A 19,185-nucleotide genomic window follows, 5' to 3' on the forward strand; every position below is an offset into this window, starting at 1 on the left:
CAGAAAATGATATTATGTATGCAAGAATTGCTCGGAGAGCGTTTATGAAGACTTCATGTGTTTGTATGTAAGACCAGAGCAACAATACCGCATCCAGGCCGCCCATCACCGCACTTATAAAATATCACCACTCACAGAATTTCTAATAACCAATTCAATTTTTAATATCTTTGACAATGTAGTGGTCATAATTCATTTTAAAAGCAGACAAAGTCGATGTTCTTTTGGAACAAAGTCCATAAAATATTCATATAAAATGGATTGTTTAAATCATTGAATCATGGAGCTATAGGATACAAAGGACACTAATTAACCCCCCTTATAAACTATTTATGTATACAGCATAAGCCTTTATGGCAGGTGCATATGTCCTGTCTATGTAGTAGTAAAAAGGTACATTACACTGTCCTTCCCAACGAGTTAAGTCTGTGAGCCATAGTTTGTCATATCAGCCAGTAATTAAATAGAGGGAAATCATGTGCTTAAGTACTTAGTATTTTTAAAGTATTTTTGATGCTCCATAATTTATCTTAATGTAGTGAGGTGCTGTCAAAGCCTCCTGATACACAGACTCACAGAACAGCACAGACAGTAATGTGAAGATATTCAAACTTAAAACAGGCCAAACGCTGTGCATCACCAACTGATGAAAACCAGGTTTTGGCCTTGAATGTATGATTTTGACAAAGCATCAGTATTTGGCACCATGGACAGATTGTTTTAGACTGTGCTACAGCTGCGTGATTCCCAAAGGTTGCAAAACTGTAGCTTTAAGGCGTTTTTTTATAAAAATGAAGTCAGTATTCTACTCTGTATATATGTTGTATTTAAAGACTCACAACTGACAAAAAAGTGAGCTGATTTGAACTAAGCATCTAGAGTAAGCAACGTTTCCATAAGTACCACATTTTGTAAAAAAGAGGCAGTTTTTCAGCCTTCAATCAATCAATTATCAAACTGGCTGCAGTTGATGCGCTATTTGTCAATCAACTAATCGACTGACTTAGGGTTACATTTAATTTCTATCAACAGTAAGAAAAACAGACAAAATAGAAAGATAACACTATGTGTTATATGATGAAAAATAGATAAAATATTTTAAACAACTTTCCTCAAACTGTTTTTAGTCTTCATATTTTTCTCTTCAGCTAGTTGAATTTAACATGTCTTGTATCATGTGACGGCTATATTTATTTCTCATCTTGAAATATCAATATAGCATTTAATAAAAGCTCTGAAGACAATGAAATACATTCAGTAAAGAAAATAAATAATATGAATTAAAATGTAAGTGTAGTGGGTTCACTGATTTTTTTTTCCTTCTTCATATGATTTAGTATAACTGTCTTTACCGCTGCCCTCTATCAAGTCTAATTTTACACCTATTTTACCTGATTACCTTTAAAAGTGCACCTTTATTTAATAACTTTAAAAAATAACAACACAAACGTAGACTTTGGTTGATAAGGCAATGTGGCCCATGTAAATCCAGCATGCAGGTATTGCACTGACTTAAACCTCTATGTTTAGGGTACATATGTAGTGTACACGTGACAAGACACGCTTTAGTATTATCGAAGGGTTACTGTGCACACTGTCTCATAAAAACCATCTACTTTAGAACCATTCACAACACAAAGGTGCAATGTGTTAATAGGCAAGCGGCCAAAATTTAAACTCTTCCCCAGCTTCAGGTCCCCCACACCTTCAAAAATCCTCTCTCCCTCAACATCTTCTACCTTGGCCAGGGTTAGGTGGTACCGTGGGTTGTATGAGTCCCTGTGGAGCCAGCCCTCCTTCCTGTAGGCCTCCTGCAGGCCACTGTTGAGATGCTGGAGCTGCAGTTGAGGCTGTGGGCTCAGGAAAAGCACCTTCCCATTGAAATGTTTCAGCTTCACAGGAAAGGTCACAGCCACTGGTGGGTTGCGATCCAAATGGGCAAATCGTCTGAGGATCTCCCCAGCAGCGGCTACTTCAGCCGGGCCATGCAGCACTAGGAGGCACAGTGTGACATGTAGGCTGGAGGTGGTCTGCCAGTGAGGAGCAGACGAGGGTAAAAGGGAGGTGACCTCCTCCTGCAGCTGCTGAAAACAGGAGAGGATGGCAGGAGTGTTGGCCCTGAAGGTGATGAAGTGCGTGGGTCGTTTCTTAGGAGGGCGACCGCCACGTTTCTCTTCTCTTTGCTCCAGAGGTGCCGACGGATTTTGGTTCAAGTTCAATGCTTCAAGATAACTCTGTGTGTAACGAACAGAAGAACTATGTTAAATGTGAACTGCAACAGCAGACCAAGAACGTATTTAAGACTGAACTGTGTCGTACGCACCGAAGCTTCCTCATTGCCTTCCCAGCTTTCTTCCCACTGTGCTTTATCCTCACTCTCTTCTTTGACACTTGCTCCTTCTTTTTGACATGAGGTGATTTCATCTGTTGAAGTCTGAAATCTAAAATCAAAGCAGGTGAGAAATTACTAGATGAACAGGAGAGAAACTTGACACAATATTGACACAGGTTTAGTTTTAACTTAAAACAAATTGACTCCTTTAGCACAAATTACCAAAATGTAAAGTACTGTTTTAAAGGTCCAGTGGAAATAACCCTGTTGTGTTAACTGTCCTGAACTTGGGGATATATAAACAAACTTTAATAGTCACATGGGTGATGTGGGGCACCAACTAAACTCCTCAGCGTCATCTAAAACCACACCTGACCTTCAGATCTTGGATGATATTATCTAGCAGAGTTAAGGTTGAAGAGGTGAGTTTCAGTTTATTAAGTTTATTCTCATTTTTGCAGAAGTGAAGATTAATTTATTCACATCACCCTAATCCCCCCACCTCCTGATGTAACACTGTGGAGGAGGGAGGTGTGGTTGGGGGCCTACGTTTTAGGAAAACATACTTTCTGAGCCTGAAGAATATGAGTTAAATCCTAGTACCTCTGCCTCACATACAACTTCTGTTTCACATAACTGAAGCTTAAATGCTCCCATTTCTATTTCTAAACTTGTTGTCTGTTCTTGGTTAAATTTAAAGGATGGATATGAATACCAGACCTATTTGCAGCCTCCTCCTCAACACATGCTCCTTGTGAATCCTGTTGTTCCTGAGAAATGTTTTCCCTACATTTAGGCACCGGTTGTGTTGAGTCAGGAGTGCGAATATTCATCCCATTTGGCTTCTCCTTCTCCAGATGTGCGCTCTCTGTATGAGTACACGCCTCTCTATGAATTTCTTCCTGCCCACTGACAGCAGATGGCTGCTCTTCTGTTGTTTTAAGACAGTCTTGTTGCTGCTCTTGGTCTTCTGCGTTTACTCCTTGTAAGACAAATTATTATATTCAGTCAAAATAAATCTTGATTGTACCGGCATTTGTACAGTTTGTATTTGAATGTTATGGTGGGGTACTAACGCAAGTGTCTTACCCTTTACTTCCCCCTCCCCTCCAAAGGGGGGAGCCAGAGATTGACCAGTGGAGCCAAAAACCCTGTCAGTCCTGCTATGGCGGTCCCACACGCGATGCCCTCTGTGTTTGAAGTACTGGATCCTGTGTCTAGGCAGGGCCAACTCAGAAGAGTAGTCACAATCGCAGGGGTTGGTGTCCCAGTTAAAGTCACAGAAGGGCCGCTCTATCACACCAAGAAAACGATCCACGTAGCCTACTATAAATTCTGATGGTTCCACTGATGGGTCCCACAGGACCCGAGAGATAACGTCATCGGCTGTGCGCATACGAGGCTTTTTGTTCACCTCTGTGGGAGAATAATAGGGATAAAATATTTATTTAGGGAAAAGGTGAATCAAGGACATAGTATGATGACATAGAAGACTAGATGAAATTTAAGTGACCTTTTCCTTCCTTGTATTCCGGCTTTGTTGCCTTGTTGTCTTTGTTTTTCTTCTTATGTTTTTCTGTCTTTTCTGTGTCGAGTTTGTCATCCTGGTCAGGAGTTACTGCCTCTGAATCATCCAGTGAGGGGTCACTAAGAAGTGAGACCAACATCAATGGAAAAAATGTAACAAAACATGAATGTAATGGCAAATGACAAATGGAAATTTTTTTTATATTCCACGTATATAAACCTTCACTTGCGTAATGGAACATTTTGCGGTTTCCTTAGTCATGGCTGAGAATGTATTTTTGTATCTTATGTATATTTATAAATATATAAAAAGTTCTCTGTCACCAGATGGATCTTTGCCATAGGGACTTAATTTTCAGACAAACATGCTTAATATCTGATCACATATTTTTAGTAATCTAGTTATTACAAATAAATTATGTAAAAACTATACTTTTGTTTTTTTTGGCTTAGCAATAAACATGTAATAGACAGCTAAAAACTGTGCTAAAGAAATTACAAACTTAAAATTACTACAGTATGTTTAGATGGTAAAACAAGCAGACCTGTGAGACAAGCGACATCTGTGACCAAAATGACACTTTCCCATCAGGAAAAACTGGCACACATCCTGTGCTCCTGATTCTGAAAATGACATGAAAGTGAAAGGAAAGTCAGAGGGGCACATGTATAATGAAACTGTGGTGAGAGTCTGAGAAAAAAAAAAGTTAGCAACCTCTTAATAAGGTCATAACATCCACAAACATCAAAAGAGAAATTAAGCAGTGATTAACCAAAAAAGTAGGTGAAAGAGGATTGGTAAACTAGAATGTTTATTTTCAAGTTCACTTTCAAAGAGTTGAAATCATGACTGCTCATAACTGCTTGGGCCCTCAGAGGTTGGTTGCTTATAACACACCCTGAAACTCTATTTACAGATACTGCAGGAGAACCAAATGTGACTCACAAGTCAAATCCTTCCCTGTGAGACAGCACCTGCTGGTACGAGGCGCCCATATAATGAAAGAATAACAACAGACTTTAAGGGAGTCCTTTACTGTTTTCAGATATAAGATTTCAGTACAGGTTACTGGAAGTAACTGGGTAAAATAACAAGTGTAATATTTGTTTTATTCCTTGGAATGCTTATCTGGCTTTATGCCCAGTAGACAAGCAGGGAGTAGCAGGAGATGGTGTCTCTTCTTCTCTGGACCTAGTGGTCAGAACTGACTCATTTCCTAGTTTCTAATATACGGCCAGCAGAGCAGCCAGACATAATATCCGTCATTGCATTGCTCAGCTAGTCATTCAGCTATCACTTTTTAATGAATAAGATCTAGTCACAAGTATTCAAGCAACAACTTACCAGAACACTAACTGCTCACAGTAACACAGAACTGTGTCACAGTTTCTAACATTTGATTACAAATTTGAGAAATTCAGTTAGATTTTATTGCCACTGCTGAACTTGATATCTAATTTAAAAAGAATGCTCTCCCATCTGTCCATTAGACATCACATATATAACTTGTATCACATACAAGTGAAACATTACTTCTTCTCCCTCTCCCTTTTTGTTTGCTTGGTATCTTACTTCTCCTTTGCTTGGATAAAATGGCTTAATGTAAATGTTAATGTAAATGTAGTCAATAGTCAATCTGGTATATATGAGCTACCAACACGTCAATGCTGTAGATAATAATGCCCTCTTAAATAATCCATTATAAACACTAAATCATGTCTTAAATAAATTGAACAGACTTCTGAGACCAGTTTGACCCCAAAATCAAACAGGCACTGAACATTGGTGTGTGCTTTAGCTAAACAAATGGTGTACCTGCTGGTGCTTTCTGTGTGTCTCTACCACTGTCAGGGTCAGCTGGGACCCCTGTAGGTGGACTGGATGTGTCAGTCCGGCAGGTGGGTTTCAGGTGGGCCCTGTCCTCTCTGTGGTCCCCTGGTGAATCTGAGGACTTTCCTTGTCCGCATGACGCCATGCTTAAGACTGTGTGGATATTGTTTCAGAAAAGGTCCCTGGGGTATTGGCTTCTACACCTACACAAATAGAAAACGATGAAGTAAAAGTTAACACACCTCAAACTGACAGAGGTCTCGCCTTAACTTAGCTAACGTTAACGTTATTGCGGAAGTGTGCTGTTAACGCTGGCTTTTAACTATTTATATACATTTCTTAATTCACAGAAATAATCGTTGTGTTTAGGTAGTAGAATTAAATCATAAACACATCTTTTAAAATCACCCACAAACCTGTAAAATGTGTAAAAGAAATCACATACTAACCGAAGATGTAACCGGTTCTCAATGTGCTCGCCCTTTAACCCTGCGTTTGTTTGCTCAGAGATAATTATGGGTAATGTAGTTTTGATTAGCCTTAGGTCCAAAGATCGTTTTGTGGAGACGTAACCAGAGTCTGGTATTAACAAACACGTATATTGTTCATTGTTTTTTGATTCTTCTAGCTTTTATAATACATTTTTCAAATCTACTGTTTAAAATTATGAAAAATATTGCAGTCAATGCCGCCTTCATGGCATTAGTTGGAGCCGCCGTAATTCTGAGCATTCCACTGGGCTAAAAACCTACATGTCAGAGTAACAACGAACTCCTATAGGAACTAACTAAAGTTTATCAAAGCTGTTAGTGCATTGTTAGCACCAGGGCTAACCACCTTTATTAATGTGGCATAATATAAGATCTTAAATGTAACTAGGGTATTCAAAACCTTGAAGGTCATTACTCGCTGTGAACTCATACGTGATGATCGCTCCCAAAGCGCTGTTTCCCTATTTTCCCATTCTGCCGAAGTCACATGAATGCAACATAGCGGCCATGCGTCATCGGGGCTCTAGCGCGTGACTTTTTCCTCATGTGACGTCGTCTGTTGTTAGCCTAGCTGCTACACTGAAGAAAAACACAACAAGAAAAGTGCAGAAAACCTCAATCTGAGACACCGGGAGCCGGATATTTGAAACACGAACCCAATTAAGAACTGAGTGTGTTGTTTACCACTGTTTTGATATGCTGCTTCTTACATCCTAACGGGTTTTAGGACACTGCGACCAATGACTGTCCCCTGGTGAAGTTACCACCAGTCGTAGAGGTAAGATGGTTTTCTGTACCAGGAGTAGTGACCATGTCTTAACCCGCCTGTAACTTTGTAGTGTCAATGACTTACCAGAAAAATATTATGAACTGCTTTTTAATGCTCTCATCACACTCGAACATATTAATAAACTGTATACAGTAACTTGTTTACTCCTGTTGCAGATGAATGCTTTGGTTGCTCTCTGTCACTTCTGTGAGCTCCATGGTCCTCGGACACTGTTCTGCACTGAGGCACTGCACCCTCCATCTCCGTCCCCTTCATCCCAGGCAGGGGTCCCAACACCTGGGGACAGGGACCGAGATGGTGATCGTGAAGGTGAAGGGCTGACTATGAGAGCGAACAGTTCAGCCACGCAGAGAGGAGAAATGTGTGAGGTGATTGGAGGGAGATGGACAAGAAGCACAATTTAATCGTGAGCTCATAAGATACCTAAATCCGACCTGAACCACATTTCTCTCTACTTGTCACCCCACAGGGATGCCGATCTCTACCTCCATCTCACCCAGGCTTTGTGAGCATCGACGATGAAACAGGCATACGCTTCCTGAGCCACCAGCATCCCAGACAGCCACAGCTTTTCAGCGTGGTCCGCCAGGCCTGTGTACGCAGCCTCAGCTGTGAGGTAAACAGTGACGTACGTGTGTGAGTCACACATCTCATGCACTAAATGGAAACAACCAGTTTTCTTATTGTTTGGTCTTATTCTATCCTCTAATTTCTCCAAAACATCTTTCTGTTTTCTCAGGTGTGTCCCGGCCGTGAAGGGCCAATTTTCTTTGGAGATGAGCAGCACGGCTTTGTGTTCTCACACACTTTTTTTATCAAAGACAGCCTGGCCAGGGGATTTCAGCGCTGGTACAGTATTGTCATGGTAGCCATGGACAGAATCTATCTTATCAACTCCTGGCCTTTCCTGTTACGCCACCTTAGACTCACTATACAGAGCCTGCAAAGCACAGCACTCAAGGTAAAGTTCAGACATTTTTATACAGTTTACTCCAATAGAAATAGAGAGACATATACCACAGGCATGTATGTTGTATCTAAACAGAAGGTTTCTCCAACAGGTGTTTGACAGTGAACAGGGAGTTTGCCCCCAGCGAGCTGTGAGGATGAACAGTGTTTTTTCACCTGCAGTTTTCCCCCACCAAAGAAGTGGCAATGCAGCCAGATCACTAACCTCTCTTACTCAACATCCTAACCTCTGGGCAAGTCTGCACTCCTCTTTTAGCTGGTGAGTCTGTCCTACTATAATAAACAAGCTATTGTCTTTTTCCATTTAACTGGTTTGAAATGAATCACCTGGACATGCTGATGTGTGTTTACACCTCATTTCCAGGCTGCTGAAGGCCTGTGGTAGTCGTCTGACAGAGAAGCTACTCGAAGGCGCCCCCACAGAGGACACACTTGTACTCATAGAGAGACAGACAGGTAGACACACAGTTCTTAACACTATTTTGTCCTACACATTTACCCATCTAACTGGCTCTGTAATAGCTTAACCCGCCAATATTGTTAAATATTTGACAAATTTTCAATTTCATGTTGAGCTCAAACAACTGAGAAGGAGGTTTATTCCTTTGTGTTGTTGGTGTAAACAAGATAACATCTTATTTACATGGTGTTGGTAGAGGATATATATGAAACATTGTTCTTTCATGACCAACCCATTGAAATTGGGATGATCATAATAAGACATTACTTTATAATATCACAGTGTTGTGTGATATAACATTATATTTACGCCTAAATAACACATCAAGTAATGTGTAAATTGAAATTCATTCATCTGCAGTCAATCTCTGCTGTTGCCTCCTGCCTGCTCAATGTCAAGTCTGACCCATCTGATGTTTTCTGAAAAGCTCAAGACAAAGATGGATTCTCCAACGCCATATAACTATTTACTGTATCAGACAAAAAATGTGTCTTGGATTCTACGCATGGCTTGGTTTCTTGGTGGAGGCTGAAGTTAGCAGATGTCAAGTGTTTGCACAACGTCTAAAATGGCTTTTGTGAAAGTATGATTCACAGCCACTGCAGAGACACTGTGGCCAGAACAACAGAGTGATTCACTTAATCAGTCTGTTCAAATACAGTGCCTTTCCAGAAAGAGTTTACACAATATAAGTCAAGATTTAGAAAGTGATTAAAAGATTTACAGAGAAATTTCCCAGTGCAGTACAACTCGTACATTGTGGAATTTTAACAGCATGTTTCTTAGTATTAGCATCATAAATACAATTATTTCTGTGGCAAAGTTTAATATGCATAAAATACCAGACAATAATAGCTAATTCTGAGATTAAGAAAGCAAAATGTATCAAAGCAAAATGTAATTAAGCCAATTTTAAAATTAATTCAGTAACAGTTGAACCACAGAACCTGCTTAATCATGACTGCAATTATTCTTCTCATATTACATACTGTCCTACTATTTGGTCTGAGACGTATGAAACCTCTTAAGCTTAAAATCTGCAAATGCCGTACTAGTTTTGAAGATATTTAACGACCTTGCTTCTTCCATTTTGACTGAATTTGTAAAGAAAAATGCAACCAGAAACACTTGTGCTGCCAACAGACGTGACTGGATTATATTGCATAGGAGGAGTTCATTTGGCCAATCAGCCTTTTTTTCCGAGCATCAGACGGCTGGAATGCATTTCCAGCTTATTTGAGAGTGTTGACAACATGTGGTAGTTTTACTAGGAAACTGAGAACTTTTATGTATTTTTTTCCTGTTCTCTTTTTTTGTTTTCCTTTTATTGGGTTTTTATTTATAGACTTAATTATGTTTTGCTTGTTTTATGTTTAACATCAACCTGACTTTAACCTAATTAGCATTTTGTACATCTTTACATCTTTTTTAATTAATGTGTATGATAAATAAACCAACAAATGAAAATTAAATAACATTTGTAGAAATGGATATTAAATAATAAATATATAATAATAATATATAATAATAAAAATAATTACATTTTTAAGGTAGTACAGACTGAGTTAACCAGATACTGTGGGAAAGGCTGTTCTATAATGTGCTACTTAATTTTAGCAGCAAACTTATTAAGGAACTCAAATTAAATAATATGTGAGATGTTATATTGGTTTTATGTAATAGATGATGGGCAGCATTATGTGCACATCACTATATATAGAGTGTGGTTTAAAGTTTGACATTTCAAAATATTTCCAGTGGAATTTCCCACATTCACGGAGGTCAGTGTCTACTTCTGTTGTCATGTCATTCTTTGCTTTGAAAAGAGCACGAAGAGGAAATGAGCTGCTGGGAGGGGGCAGATGGAGGCGCTTCAAAGCCACAGCGACATCAGTCAGACGGCGAGCTGGTCCACGACTTCCTGTGTGAAGATGCAAAATTAGATGACTTACCCGGTCCGAAATTTAGGTCACTGAGACATTTGAGACAGGTAAACTTAGGTACTTTCTGAGCCTGATGTTTTGTTGTGCATAAAATTAACTATGAACATTTGCAGAGATTTGAAGAAAGATAAATAAAAACTAAATGAGATAACAATGCACCTATGAATTGTTCAACTTTATAGTTTTCACTCTTTAATCTGCCACATTTTTATTTATTTATGTTTGAAACTGTTAATAAACAGTTTTTAATACCACAGTCTGATTTGTTCTGCAGGTCCTCGGAGCTGCAGAGTTTCGTCTGCTGGCATGGCACGTGCTCATGGGGAATCAGGTCATATGGAGAAGTGCAGACCCTGGACTCATTCAGTCAGCATTTACAGTGCTAAAGGTACCCCACACTACCACTGTGTCCCTTTCTGCCTTATTAGGAGTAGTATTACTACTATGATGCAGTGAGAGTGCTTGTTAGTTGAGCTGCGGCCTAATAATTCTAGTCATTAGTTATAAATCCCAGTAATTATAATAATTTAACACTAAACACACCTGTTTAATGTCATAAAGTTTACTGATAACATAAACTGCAGTAAACGTTACAGATACCTTAAAATGTGAGTGAGATGTACAATTATGTAACTTGTAAATTCTGCTGTTTTTGCAGTATTATGTTTGTCATTTTCTGTTATCATTTTGATATGGGTTTTGATAACAGGTTACACTTATGCTGTTGCATGTTTTCTATTTCTCCCAGCAGAGATTTTGACTTTTCATAGCAGTAAAAGGACAAAAAACACAAACAATAGCTCGGCTGTATTCAAGTGTCCCAGTAAGACATGACTGTGTGACAGTGAGCCAGCATGTACATTATCAGGAACCTGGTTTTAGATGGAGATCACTGAATTTATTATTTATAACTGTACTTTTTCTACTATGACCTGAAAAGGGCTCATTAACCAAATCAGTTGAGTGGATCGAGCAGGATCATTAACATACTTTCTTAGCCAACCAGTCTTTGACCTTTGCTCCACCAGTCTCTGCTCCCAGTGGGCTGTGTGCGCTCGGTGCCATACAGCTCTCAATACGAGGAGGCCTACAAATGCAACTTCTTGGGTCTCAGCCCAGATGTACCTATTCCAGCTCATGTCAGCTCTTCAGGTACAAGAAAGTCTCAGTTCACCACTATGAGATTTTCTGTCACGGTGTGTCGATTTGTACGGTCAGTTTATATCGTGTTGATTTTACCTTCTGTTTGTTTTTGCTACAGAGTTTTCAGTGCTGGTGGATGTCAGCACAGAGAAAAGTTGTCAGACCACAGTCGTTGGTGATGATGATATCTGCTCACTTTATCAGTTCACCATCAGCAGTGCCAACACGCAGCCCACAGACAGGGGTGAGCACACATGCCAAGTTTTCACAGATTTAAACTTCTTGACAGAACATATCAGATCATTTCAATGGGAATTTGCATTGGAATACACATACTGTTGTGATAGAAGGGCCAGGTTGCCTTTTACTTCAAATAAGGGCATTAGTGAATGTGCAAGTAACAAAGATGTTGAGACATGTCTCATCCCACAATGTTAAGAAATCCTTTATATATATATATATATATATATCCTAGGATTTAGATCCACACCAGAAACATATGATTTGTTCCTCTATCTACTGGGTTTCAGTCAAAATGGTTCTAGCAATATTTTAACATAAGACATATCCTCCTTCTTGAAGTATTTAAGTTGGCAGGAACCATGTAGAGGCCAACTCTGAGAAAATGGTATAGTGACAGGTTTAGTATCATGGTTATACGAATTTTCACACAACTGATTGATCTTTTGTCTGTTTTTTACAGGTCCCACATTATTAAACAAGCTTGAGGTGGCTCTATCTAATGAGAACTTGTCAGTGGACGTTGTTTCTCACTGCCTGCTATGCTTGAAGGAAGAGTGGATGAAGTGAGTCAAATTAACTCATTGTTAAAATCACACTATGCATGTTTGGCAGTAATACCATCAGACTTGAAATCAATCCATTCCAGTGAACCCAGCACTTCAGGTTTTAGTCATTATGAAATTACAATTAATAAGAGTGATACATAAGTTAGTCAAGCAGAAATAATATTACATCAGACTTGAAAGCAGTAACAAGATTCTTGTAGTGATGCCAACTTGTGCTTGGCAGACCTCAGTACTAACATCCACATGGATGGGGCCCAGGGCCCTAAGGTGTCTAAACCACTAAACAACCACGAAAAGATGCAAAATGACCAAAACTATCTATAAAGAGCTGTAAAGAGATGCCAGTGACGCAAACAACCACAAAGAAACAGAAAATGACGACAGAGAGAGGCAAAATAACCGGAAAAAAACAAAATGACCACAGCAGATACAACATATCTTCAATGAGAAACAAAAATAAAACCAAATCAAAATAAACAACTACAAAAATATGCAAAGAAACCACTAAGAAATGCATGACAAAAAGATGTAAAGTGTCCTCTAATTAAACAACCACAGAGATGCAAAAGGACGCAAAATGATCACAGAGGCCAGGACAAGCTTTGTGGTAGTACTGCATTTCTTTAGCTTTGTTGTGTTATTGCTGACATTGTGCAGACATAGGGTCATCTCTCTCACGCCAAATAAAACTACATTAAATTAGGGGCTACTTGGGTTTATTTCATCGTTTAGCATTTGAAAGCATTCTCATAGCTCACTATTGCTCTTTCAGTAAAGTCAAAGTGCTTTTCAAGTTCTCCAAAGTGGACGGACGAGGAAGGGAGGACACCCAGAAGGTTCTGGCCCTCCTTGGTGCCACAGGGCCTGGTGAGGATGACAATGTCAGGTTGCTTAAGTTCTGGATGACTGGACTCAGCAAAACCTACAAGAGCCATTTAATGACAGCTGTACGAGGAGGGGAGAGGAGTCCCAGCCAGTAACAAAGGGAGCGGGAGGAGCCAGTAACAAAGCTGGAGAAAAGGGAGGTGAAAAAAGAGGGGAATACTAAAGAATAGAAAGTGAAAGTAAGAATCTGTTGGGGACTTTTAGAGGAAAATAGTCTGAGGATATAACAGGAATGCTTTGTTTTATCCTGTATTATCTCTTTATGTAATGAGAAATTGTGTACTTAACTCTGATTATTATCTTGTGCAGATTATTGTTTGGATAATGTCTGTCAAAGGGAATCACAGTAGAAGACCTCTTTGTACTAATATGTAAAGTTTAACTTATTTCAAAATGGATTTGCACTTTTACTGTTTCACTAATGTTTTTAAATGGAATAAAGAAATGTGAACAGTCAGTCTGACATTTTTTTATTCAACAACTGGCTCCATCTTGTGGCAAATATTAAAAATAAAAGGAGTAACGTTAGAGTTGAGGAAGAGGACATTTCTAAACTGGCTCCACTCACTTGTTTAAGTGGCTGTAAGCCAACAAGTCTTAAGTGGTGTAAGAACAAGTTTTCTGAAATGGACAAAATCGTTGCGTAACGAGGCCTCGTTCCAGTGCGGTCGACCACATCAGCAGATTTTGGCTTCTTAATGAGCCAGTCACACAATTATCCACTAAAGGACTGTGCTTCTTTCCATGCCAGAGTTATTTGAGCCTGTCTCTTTGCTGGAGCTTGCAGACTTAAGTCAATAAAAATCAACAACATACTGACTTTATTTAAACCGGATGGGGGGCAGAATTTTTGGCTCCTATCTATGCAGTAGTATTTAGTTGGTAAATATTAGGCTTTACTCTAGGAATGCACTCTGCAGACTAGTTAATGTAGTAGTGTTGCCTAATAGTTAGATTTTTTCATCATTCTCAAATCTGGATTCCATTTTCGCCAATAAAAGCACAAACATAGTTTGCAGCAGCTCCACAAATTGCTTACATATTTACTTGCTCGTTTTGCAAGCCATATATGAACAAGGAAGACGGCACAATGGCTGCATATTTATGCTCATCATTAAAACATGTACTATAGGTGAAGAGGTTTAGAGTTGATGATGCCTCTGGGAGTGTTAATGCATTTTTTGCAGTGAGGCTGCAGTTCTCCAGTTTCCTTGTTCCCCTCAGCAAAGATGGAGCTTCAGTAACTTGCTTCCTTTGACTTCAGCACACATAGGAAGGAAGACAAATAATTACTCTTTGAAACAAACATCATCCATGTACTTCCTTCCTTTAATTAGTCATTAAATCCTCTCCTGACACCTATCTAAAATCCAAAATAACATGATGCTTCACATGACCTGAGGCGACAGGACAATATATTACACACAGGGTGATGACAGCCGTGCACAGTATTAGACGTTGCACCACAGTGGAGCTGATTTCAATAGTAATGACTAAAGAAAGCTGTCAGACATGGAATGACTTGCAGGTTCTGGCAATGCTGTGTTGCAAGCCTTTTGTCAGGGCTTAAGGAATGTGATTCTTGATTTATTTAAAAGAAAAAAAAGAAAAAAAACGTATCATGTGATGATTAAACAGAATGACATTGCACTAGACACTAGAGGGATGAAGACCAGTGGATCCACAGGCACAGTGGTGTGGGGGTGAGTCCAAATGAAAAACATACGTTCCAACAGCATGACTAAGCCTCATAGGGTCTGGTCTGTAGTGGGAGGATGGGGGTAAGAGAGTGGGTGTCAGAGAATGTGGGGATCAGACAGGGGGGAGGGAGCCGGGTCAGTGAGTGAGGTAAAACGTGTTTGAAGTGGGAGGGGCAGACTTAAAGCGAGCAGACAAGCCATCCAGCGGAGCACTTTCACTTTGAGCAGAGTGAGTGAGGATACAGAGAGTGGCCAGAGGGAGAGATCGAGGAGGCCAGTGTCTCTGCCGCTTTATCCATTAACCAGGGAAAGGGGAGTGATTCAAATTAGCTTGTTTAGGAAGATTCTAGGTCAGTAGTGAAAGGGAGAAAGAGAAGGGAAAAAGACATAGTAAAAAGAGGAAAAAACAAACAAAAGCTTAGATAGGGAAAAGCTACAGCCACTCAGGCTTAAGTGGGAAAATCCAAAGTGAGAGAGCAGGATGGTGTAAGAGGATAAATCTGGCATTTTTCGGAAAGTACCAAAGGAACTCAAAAGGAAGGAATTTAAAAGGGATGTCAGCAAGAAGACTAAACATCAAGCTGTGAGGGAGAAGACACAGCTACGTACCCTGTGTCAAAGGACCTCTAGAAACCACAGGGGAGGAAACTTTGCTGTTCACAGGCTGACACAGAACCTCGTCTGCGGAGTGATTGCCGTCAACAAGAGAAATGGAGAAGTGCCCATTCTTAGAAAGATAAAAGGATGTCACTGTCAGGTAAGAAATCATAAATGCATGTTAAGACTTTCTTCTAAGGCTGTTTAGGTAAATAATGGAATATTAGAAAGTGTTAATTTGTGATGAAGTTCAATCAGACAATTAAACGGCTGCGTCGTGTGTTGTTGGAATAACATTTACCTATTTAGAGCTGTTGCAACAACAGCCCATGTGTTGTGTTATTTTCTGCAGAAAAAGCTAATTGACACAGGAAATGATGTAAGGTTTCTTCATAGGTATGTTGCGTTTGAACAAGCTACAAACCACAGAAAGTTTCCAGCAATTATTTGAATGCGTTCTGTGTCTTTCCTTTATACTCATGTCTCAAATAGGTTTGCTGTTACTATCATTCTTGACTGTCCAATGTGGTGGATGTGGCTTTGACTGGGAAGGTGTGAAAAACATAAAAGTGACTATCGACTCTAATCCTACTGGATTTGTAAGTGAAAAACATTTGACTTTGCTCATTTTATTGAAGTTTTTACACTGTAGAGCCTCCTCTCTGTAGGCATAGTGTCTATTGTTATCACCTTCTTATAATTTTTTGTTAGTTTTAGCTGTCCTTTAAGAAAATGCAATGAGCTCTAATTGATGTGTTCAGTTAGTTGGTGTAACAAGATGGTCAAAGGTGAAGCTCTCTCAAAGGAGTCCGAATGACCAGTTTCATTTTCAGATAACCTGCAAAGTTATCAGATGACAAACAGCTGCGTAGCTCTACAATGTAAAAAGGATCAAATGTGTAGTTTTACCCCCTTGTACTGTACCTCTACTTCAGCTGTTTTTATATCAGTTAGTAAAGTAGTAATTATACCATTACTTCTTCTAATCTAATCTTCTAATCTATTTGCATATTTACCTGTTCCTTTTTTTATTTTTGTTTCTTTGCAGCGGACAGTATTTCCTAAAAATTACTATGTTCAGCACCACTATGACAAAAACATGCTCTGTGACACTGATCCGGTGAGTTGCTTATCAGATAAAGATGGAGAAGTGAGCTTTGATGTGCCATAAAGGGGCTGTATATGTTTAACTTGTCCGGTTTTAACCAATACATGCCTTCTGAAAGACAATGTTATTCATTTAACAGAACAACCGTAAATTCTCGTTATGCAAAAGAGAGTTGCATAACATATCCTGGAGTCTTGTTTGTAATTTGGCGATTGATGTGGATTTTGTGGTGATTTGTCGCATGTGTTTTGCTGCTAAACCTAATTGTGGGGTTGTTGTTGTGCCTCTCCCTGCAGTGTTGTGTGTTCCCTGCTGCAGTAGTCCTCCTGGACTCCTGGCATGTGCTTCTCAGAAACCTCTGGGATGAGCACTTGAATTATTCTTTAATCCTCGATCTGAAGCAGACACTGGATAAAATTATTCGAAAGAACCAAAACACAGAGGTGTGTGCATTAATCTCAGTGTTTGAATTTGTGTAAAAGCCTTTTTTTTTTACTTCTATTTCAAATTTTAACTTTCTCTTTATTTATTTGCCATAGAGGTTCCAGGAAGAGACAGACTTGGCCCATCTCCCCACTTTATCCACCTCTCCAGAGGAACTGCTCAAGCTAACGTCAGAACTTTTCGCTCAGTGGCTCAATGTTGGGTGTTTACCTGTTATTAAAACTTGCACCTTGCCCACTTTGCCTCCATCTGTTCAGAGGAAGGACTACAGTCCATCGAGGGCCAGGCTCTTGACAACCCGAGCAATCCACATTTTGGAAGAGAAACACGTTGGCATGATGATAGACACGGCACAGCCATCGTCCGGTGGTGAAAATCTATCATATTCTGCGTTTGTCTGGAGCCCCTTGATATTTAGACTCTACTGGTGGCTGCCATAGTTGCTTAAAATTATCTTTATGATGACGATGCACAAAAAATGCAAGACATTTCTTGGAAATGAATGATGGTTTCAGATACTCGTATGTTTGTGTTTAATGTGTTTGTGTAGTAGGCTTTGTTAATATGAAGTTATATGCACAGGTTGCATTTAATGTCCAAACAGCTATGATCACTGTCCAAAAGAGCTCCGTAACTGTCAGTATTACAAATATGTAAACATATAGTCAACCTCTCTAGAGCAGACTCCAGCCAGCTATGCTAACAAGACATAAAGCTGAACAAGCCAATGCACAGCCTCGTCTGTTGATGTGGAATTTGTCAGAGTTTACATTGAATGTTATGTAAGATATTACAATCTATGGTACATTTTTTTTATATAAATGTAAATTAAAAACATTTAGATATATGGATTGTTAGTAGGTTTAACTTCTTGGGATTTAATATCCCGAACATTTTGAGATACAGTGTATTTATTATTATGGCATTTTCTGTTTATTAACAGTGATGAAAAATGAAAAGTACATTTACTCAAGCACTGAATGCATACATTTTCTTGAGTGTTTCTATTTTATGCCACTTTCTACTTCTACACAACTACTGTACAGATGGAAATATACTTCTTACACCATTACATTACTGGTTACTTTATAAATTAACATTTTACATGTCAAACTGTGAAGCATTGTTAGAAATTCTGTGACTTAAAGGTTTATTAATTTGTTATCATCCACTCTGACAGCTACAATAGATAAATGCCCATATATTACCAATATTCTAAATAATATGGTGCTTTTACCTTGAATATTTTGGTACAATTTACAAGCACAGTTTGTATACTTTGACTTCTACTTGCTATTTTTGCTCTCGTAAAATAAGAGTACGGTATGTCGTCTACTGTTTACCAGTATAAAGCACAGCTATTCACATTTTTGTGCATTCTGCAGAAACAGATTATAAAGTGTATATGTCCACATTCATGCGAGCTCTCGGCTCGAAGGAGAAATCTTTAGCAACTATTTTGTAATTCTGATGAAGCTGAGAGACGAGTTGCAGATGAGGGAGGATTTCACTCGGCATCGAAGCCAAGCCCTGTTCCGATTCTTGGATCTGCACCAGAAATAAAAGTGCACTGTTTGGTTCTTGCCCCTGCTTGTACACACCCACACATTTAGCGTGTGCCCCTGCCCTTTCAGGACCCACCTTATAGTTTCATAATCGCTAAAATGCACAGATATGCTGCATTAGCCATTTGGGAACAGATTCTTGGCTTGTGCCTCACATTTTCATGAACCATTTTTCCCTCGGATTTTATGTCATAAATTGGAAGGATGGGACAAACGTAATGCAATGTGAATTTAAATTACAAACAGTTAGGTCATCATGGTGCTGGAACACAGAGTTTGGGATAAATTATGAAATATAAGACCAAAATTAGGCAAAAGGCTCCAGTGCTGTTCTTTGGACGGACATTTGGGCAGTATTTTCTTGTGGATAATGCCAATTCCCTCAAACTGTTTACAGGAAAACTCTTCAGTGTTTTCAGTGGCTGTGAGGGTGCTGCCAAATTCTTGTTTCCCATCAGTGGTACTGGGGCTAATGACCCTACCACTGTCAGTACCAGGCTGTGCTGCTGCAGGTGTTACACATTTTATCTACAGGAAATAAATGCAATAAGCTCAACTTACTCAGGATATGTGGGAGATCATGTCCCAGGT

General features: G+C 39.3%; 3 protein-coding genes across 4 annotated transcripts; 2 read left to right on the forward strand and 1 right to left on the reverse strand.

Annotated features, from left to right (window-relative positions):
- Window positions 1-174: 174 nt before the first annotated feature.
- On the reverse strand, window positions 175-6,212 carry leng9 (leukocyte receptor cluster (LRC) member 9). Its single transcript, XM_026371865.1, has 8 exons — window positions 6,140-6,212; window positions 5,676-5,893; window positions 4,405-4,483; window positions 3,846-3,979; window positions 3,422-3,748; window positions 3,053-3,314; window positions 2,324-2,441; window positions 175-2,234 (listed from the first exon to the last, which is right to left on the reverse strand). The coding sequence occupies exons 2-8, from the start codon at window positions 5,833-5,835 to the stop codon at window positions 1,572-1,574; spliced, it is 1,743 nt and encodes a 580-aa protein (XP_026227650.1). The 5' UTR covers window positions 5,836-5,893; window positions 6,140-6,212; the 3' UTR covers window positions 175-1,571.
- Window positions 6,213-6,709: 497 nt separating this feature from the next.
- flcn (folliculin) lies at window positions 6,710-13,637 on the forward strand. 2 transcript variants are annotated; one of them, XM_026371866.1, is made up of 12 exons: window positions 6,710-6,959; window positions 7,127-7,339; window positions 7,441-7,599; window positions 7,711-7,932; window positions 8,033-8,199; window positions 8,305-8,396; window positions 10,227-10,390; window positions 10,618-10,731; window positions 11,372-11,495; window positions 11,605-11,730; window positions 12,190-12,292; window positions 13,068-13,637. In XM_026371866.1, exons 2-12 carry the CDS (start codon window positions 7,127-7,129, stop codon window positions 13,273-13,275), a joined length of 1,692 nt encoding a protein of 563 aa, XP_026227651.1. In that variant the 5' UTR covers window positions 6,710-6,959; the 3' UTR covers window positions 13,276-13,637. The 2 variants fall into 2 exon arrangements, with proteins under 2 accessions (XP_026227651.1, XP_026227652.1); XM_026371867.1 differs by having other exon boundaries at window positions 7,441-7,587.
- Window positions 13,638-15,032: 1,395 nt separating this feature from the next.
- Window positions 15,033-18,798, forward strand: zgc:174888 (uncharacterized protein LOC558116 homolog). Its single transcript, XM_026371881.1, has 5 exons — window positions 15,033-15,637; window positions 15,970-16,076; window positions 16,526-16,597; window positions 16,882-17,028; window positions 17,125-18,798. Exons 1-5 carry the CDS (start codon window positions 15,625-15,627, stop codon window positions 17,467-17,469), a joined length of 684 nt encoding a protein of 227 aa, XP_026227666.1. The 5' UTR covers window positions 15,033-15,624; the 3' UTR covers window positions 17,470-18,798.
- Window positions 18,799-19,185: the final 387 nt, after the last annotated feature.

The sequence above is a fragment of the Anabas testudineus genome, chromosome 16 (genome assembly GCF_900324465.2).
Source record: "Anabas testudineus chromosome 16, fAnaTes1.2, whole genome shotgun sequence".
Taxonomy (NCBI): domain Eukaryota; kingdom Metazoa; phylum Chordata; class Actinopteri; order Anabantiformes; family Anabantidae; genus Anabas; species Anabas testudineus.

What these genes read in the sequence shown, in the direction of transcription:
- leng9 (XM_026371865.1), bottom strand. Translation starts at nt 5,835, where the DNA reads ATGGCGTCATGCGGACAAGGAAAGTCCTCAGATTCACCAGGGGACCAC. An exon ending in CACACAGAAAGCACCAGCAG is followed by an intron (nt 4,484 to 5,675) that starts GTACACCATTTG and finishes TGTCATTTTCAG; the next exon opens with AATCAGGAGCACAGGATGTG. An exon ending in AAGGCAATGAGGAAGCTTCG is followed by an intron (nt 2,235 to 2,323) that starts GTGCGTACGACA and finishes CGTTACACACAG; the next exon opens with AGTTATCTTGAAGCATTGAA.
- flcn (XM_026371866.1), top strand. Translation starts at nt 7,127, where the DNA reads ATGAATGCTTTGGTTGCTCTCTGTCACTTCTGTGAGCTCCATGGTCCT. An exon ending in CTGCACTCCTCTTTTAGCTG is followed by an intron (nt 8,200 to 8,304) that starts GTGAGTCTGTCC and finishes CCTCATTTCCAG; the next exon opens with GCTGCTGAAGGCCTGTGGTA. An exon ending in TTGAAGGAAGAGTGGATGAA is followed by an intron (nt 12,293 to 13,067) that starts GTGAGTCAAATT and finishes TTGCTCTTTCAG; the next exon opens with TAAAGTCAAAGTGCTTTTCA.
- zgc:174888 (XM_026371881.1), top strand. An exon ending in TGCTCTGTGACACTGATCCG is followed by an intron (nt 16,598 to 16,881) that starts GTGAGTTGCTTA and finishes CTCTCCCTGCAG; the next exon opens with TGTTGTGTGTTCCCTGCTGC. An exon ending in GAAAGAACCAAAACACAGAG is followed by an intron (nt 17,029 to 17,124) that starts GTGTGTGCATTA and finishes TATTTGCCATAG; the next exon opens with AGGTTCCAGGAAGAGACAGA.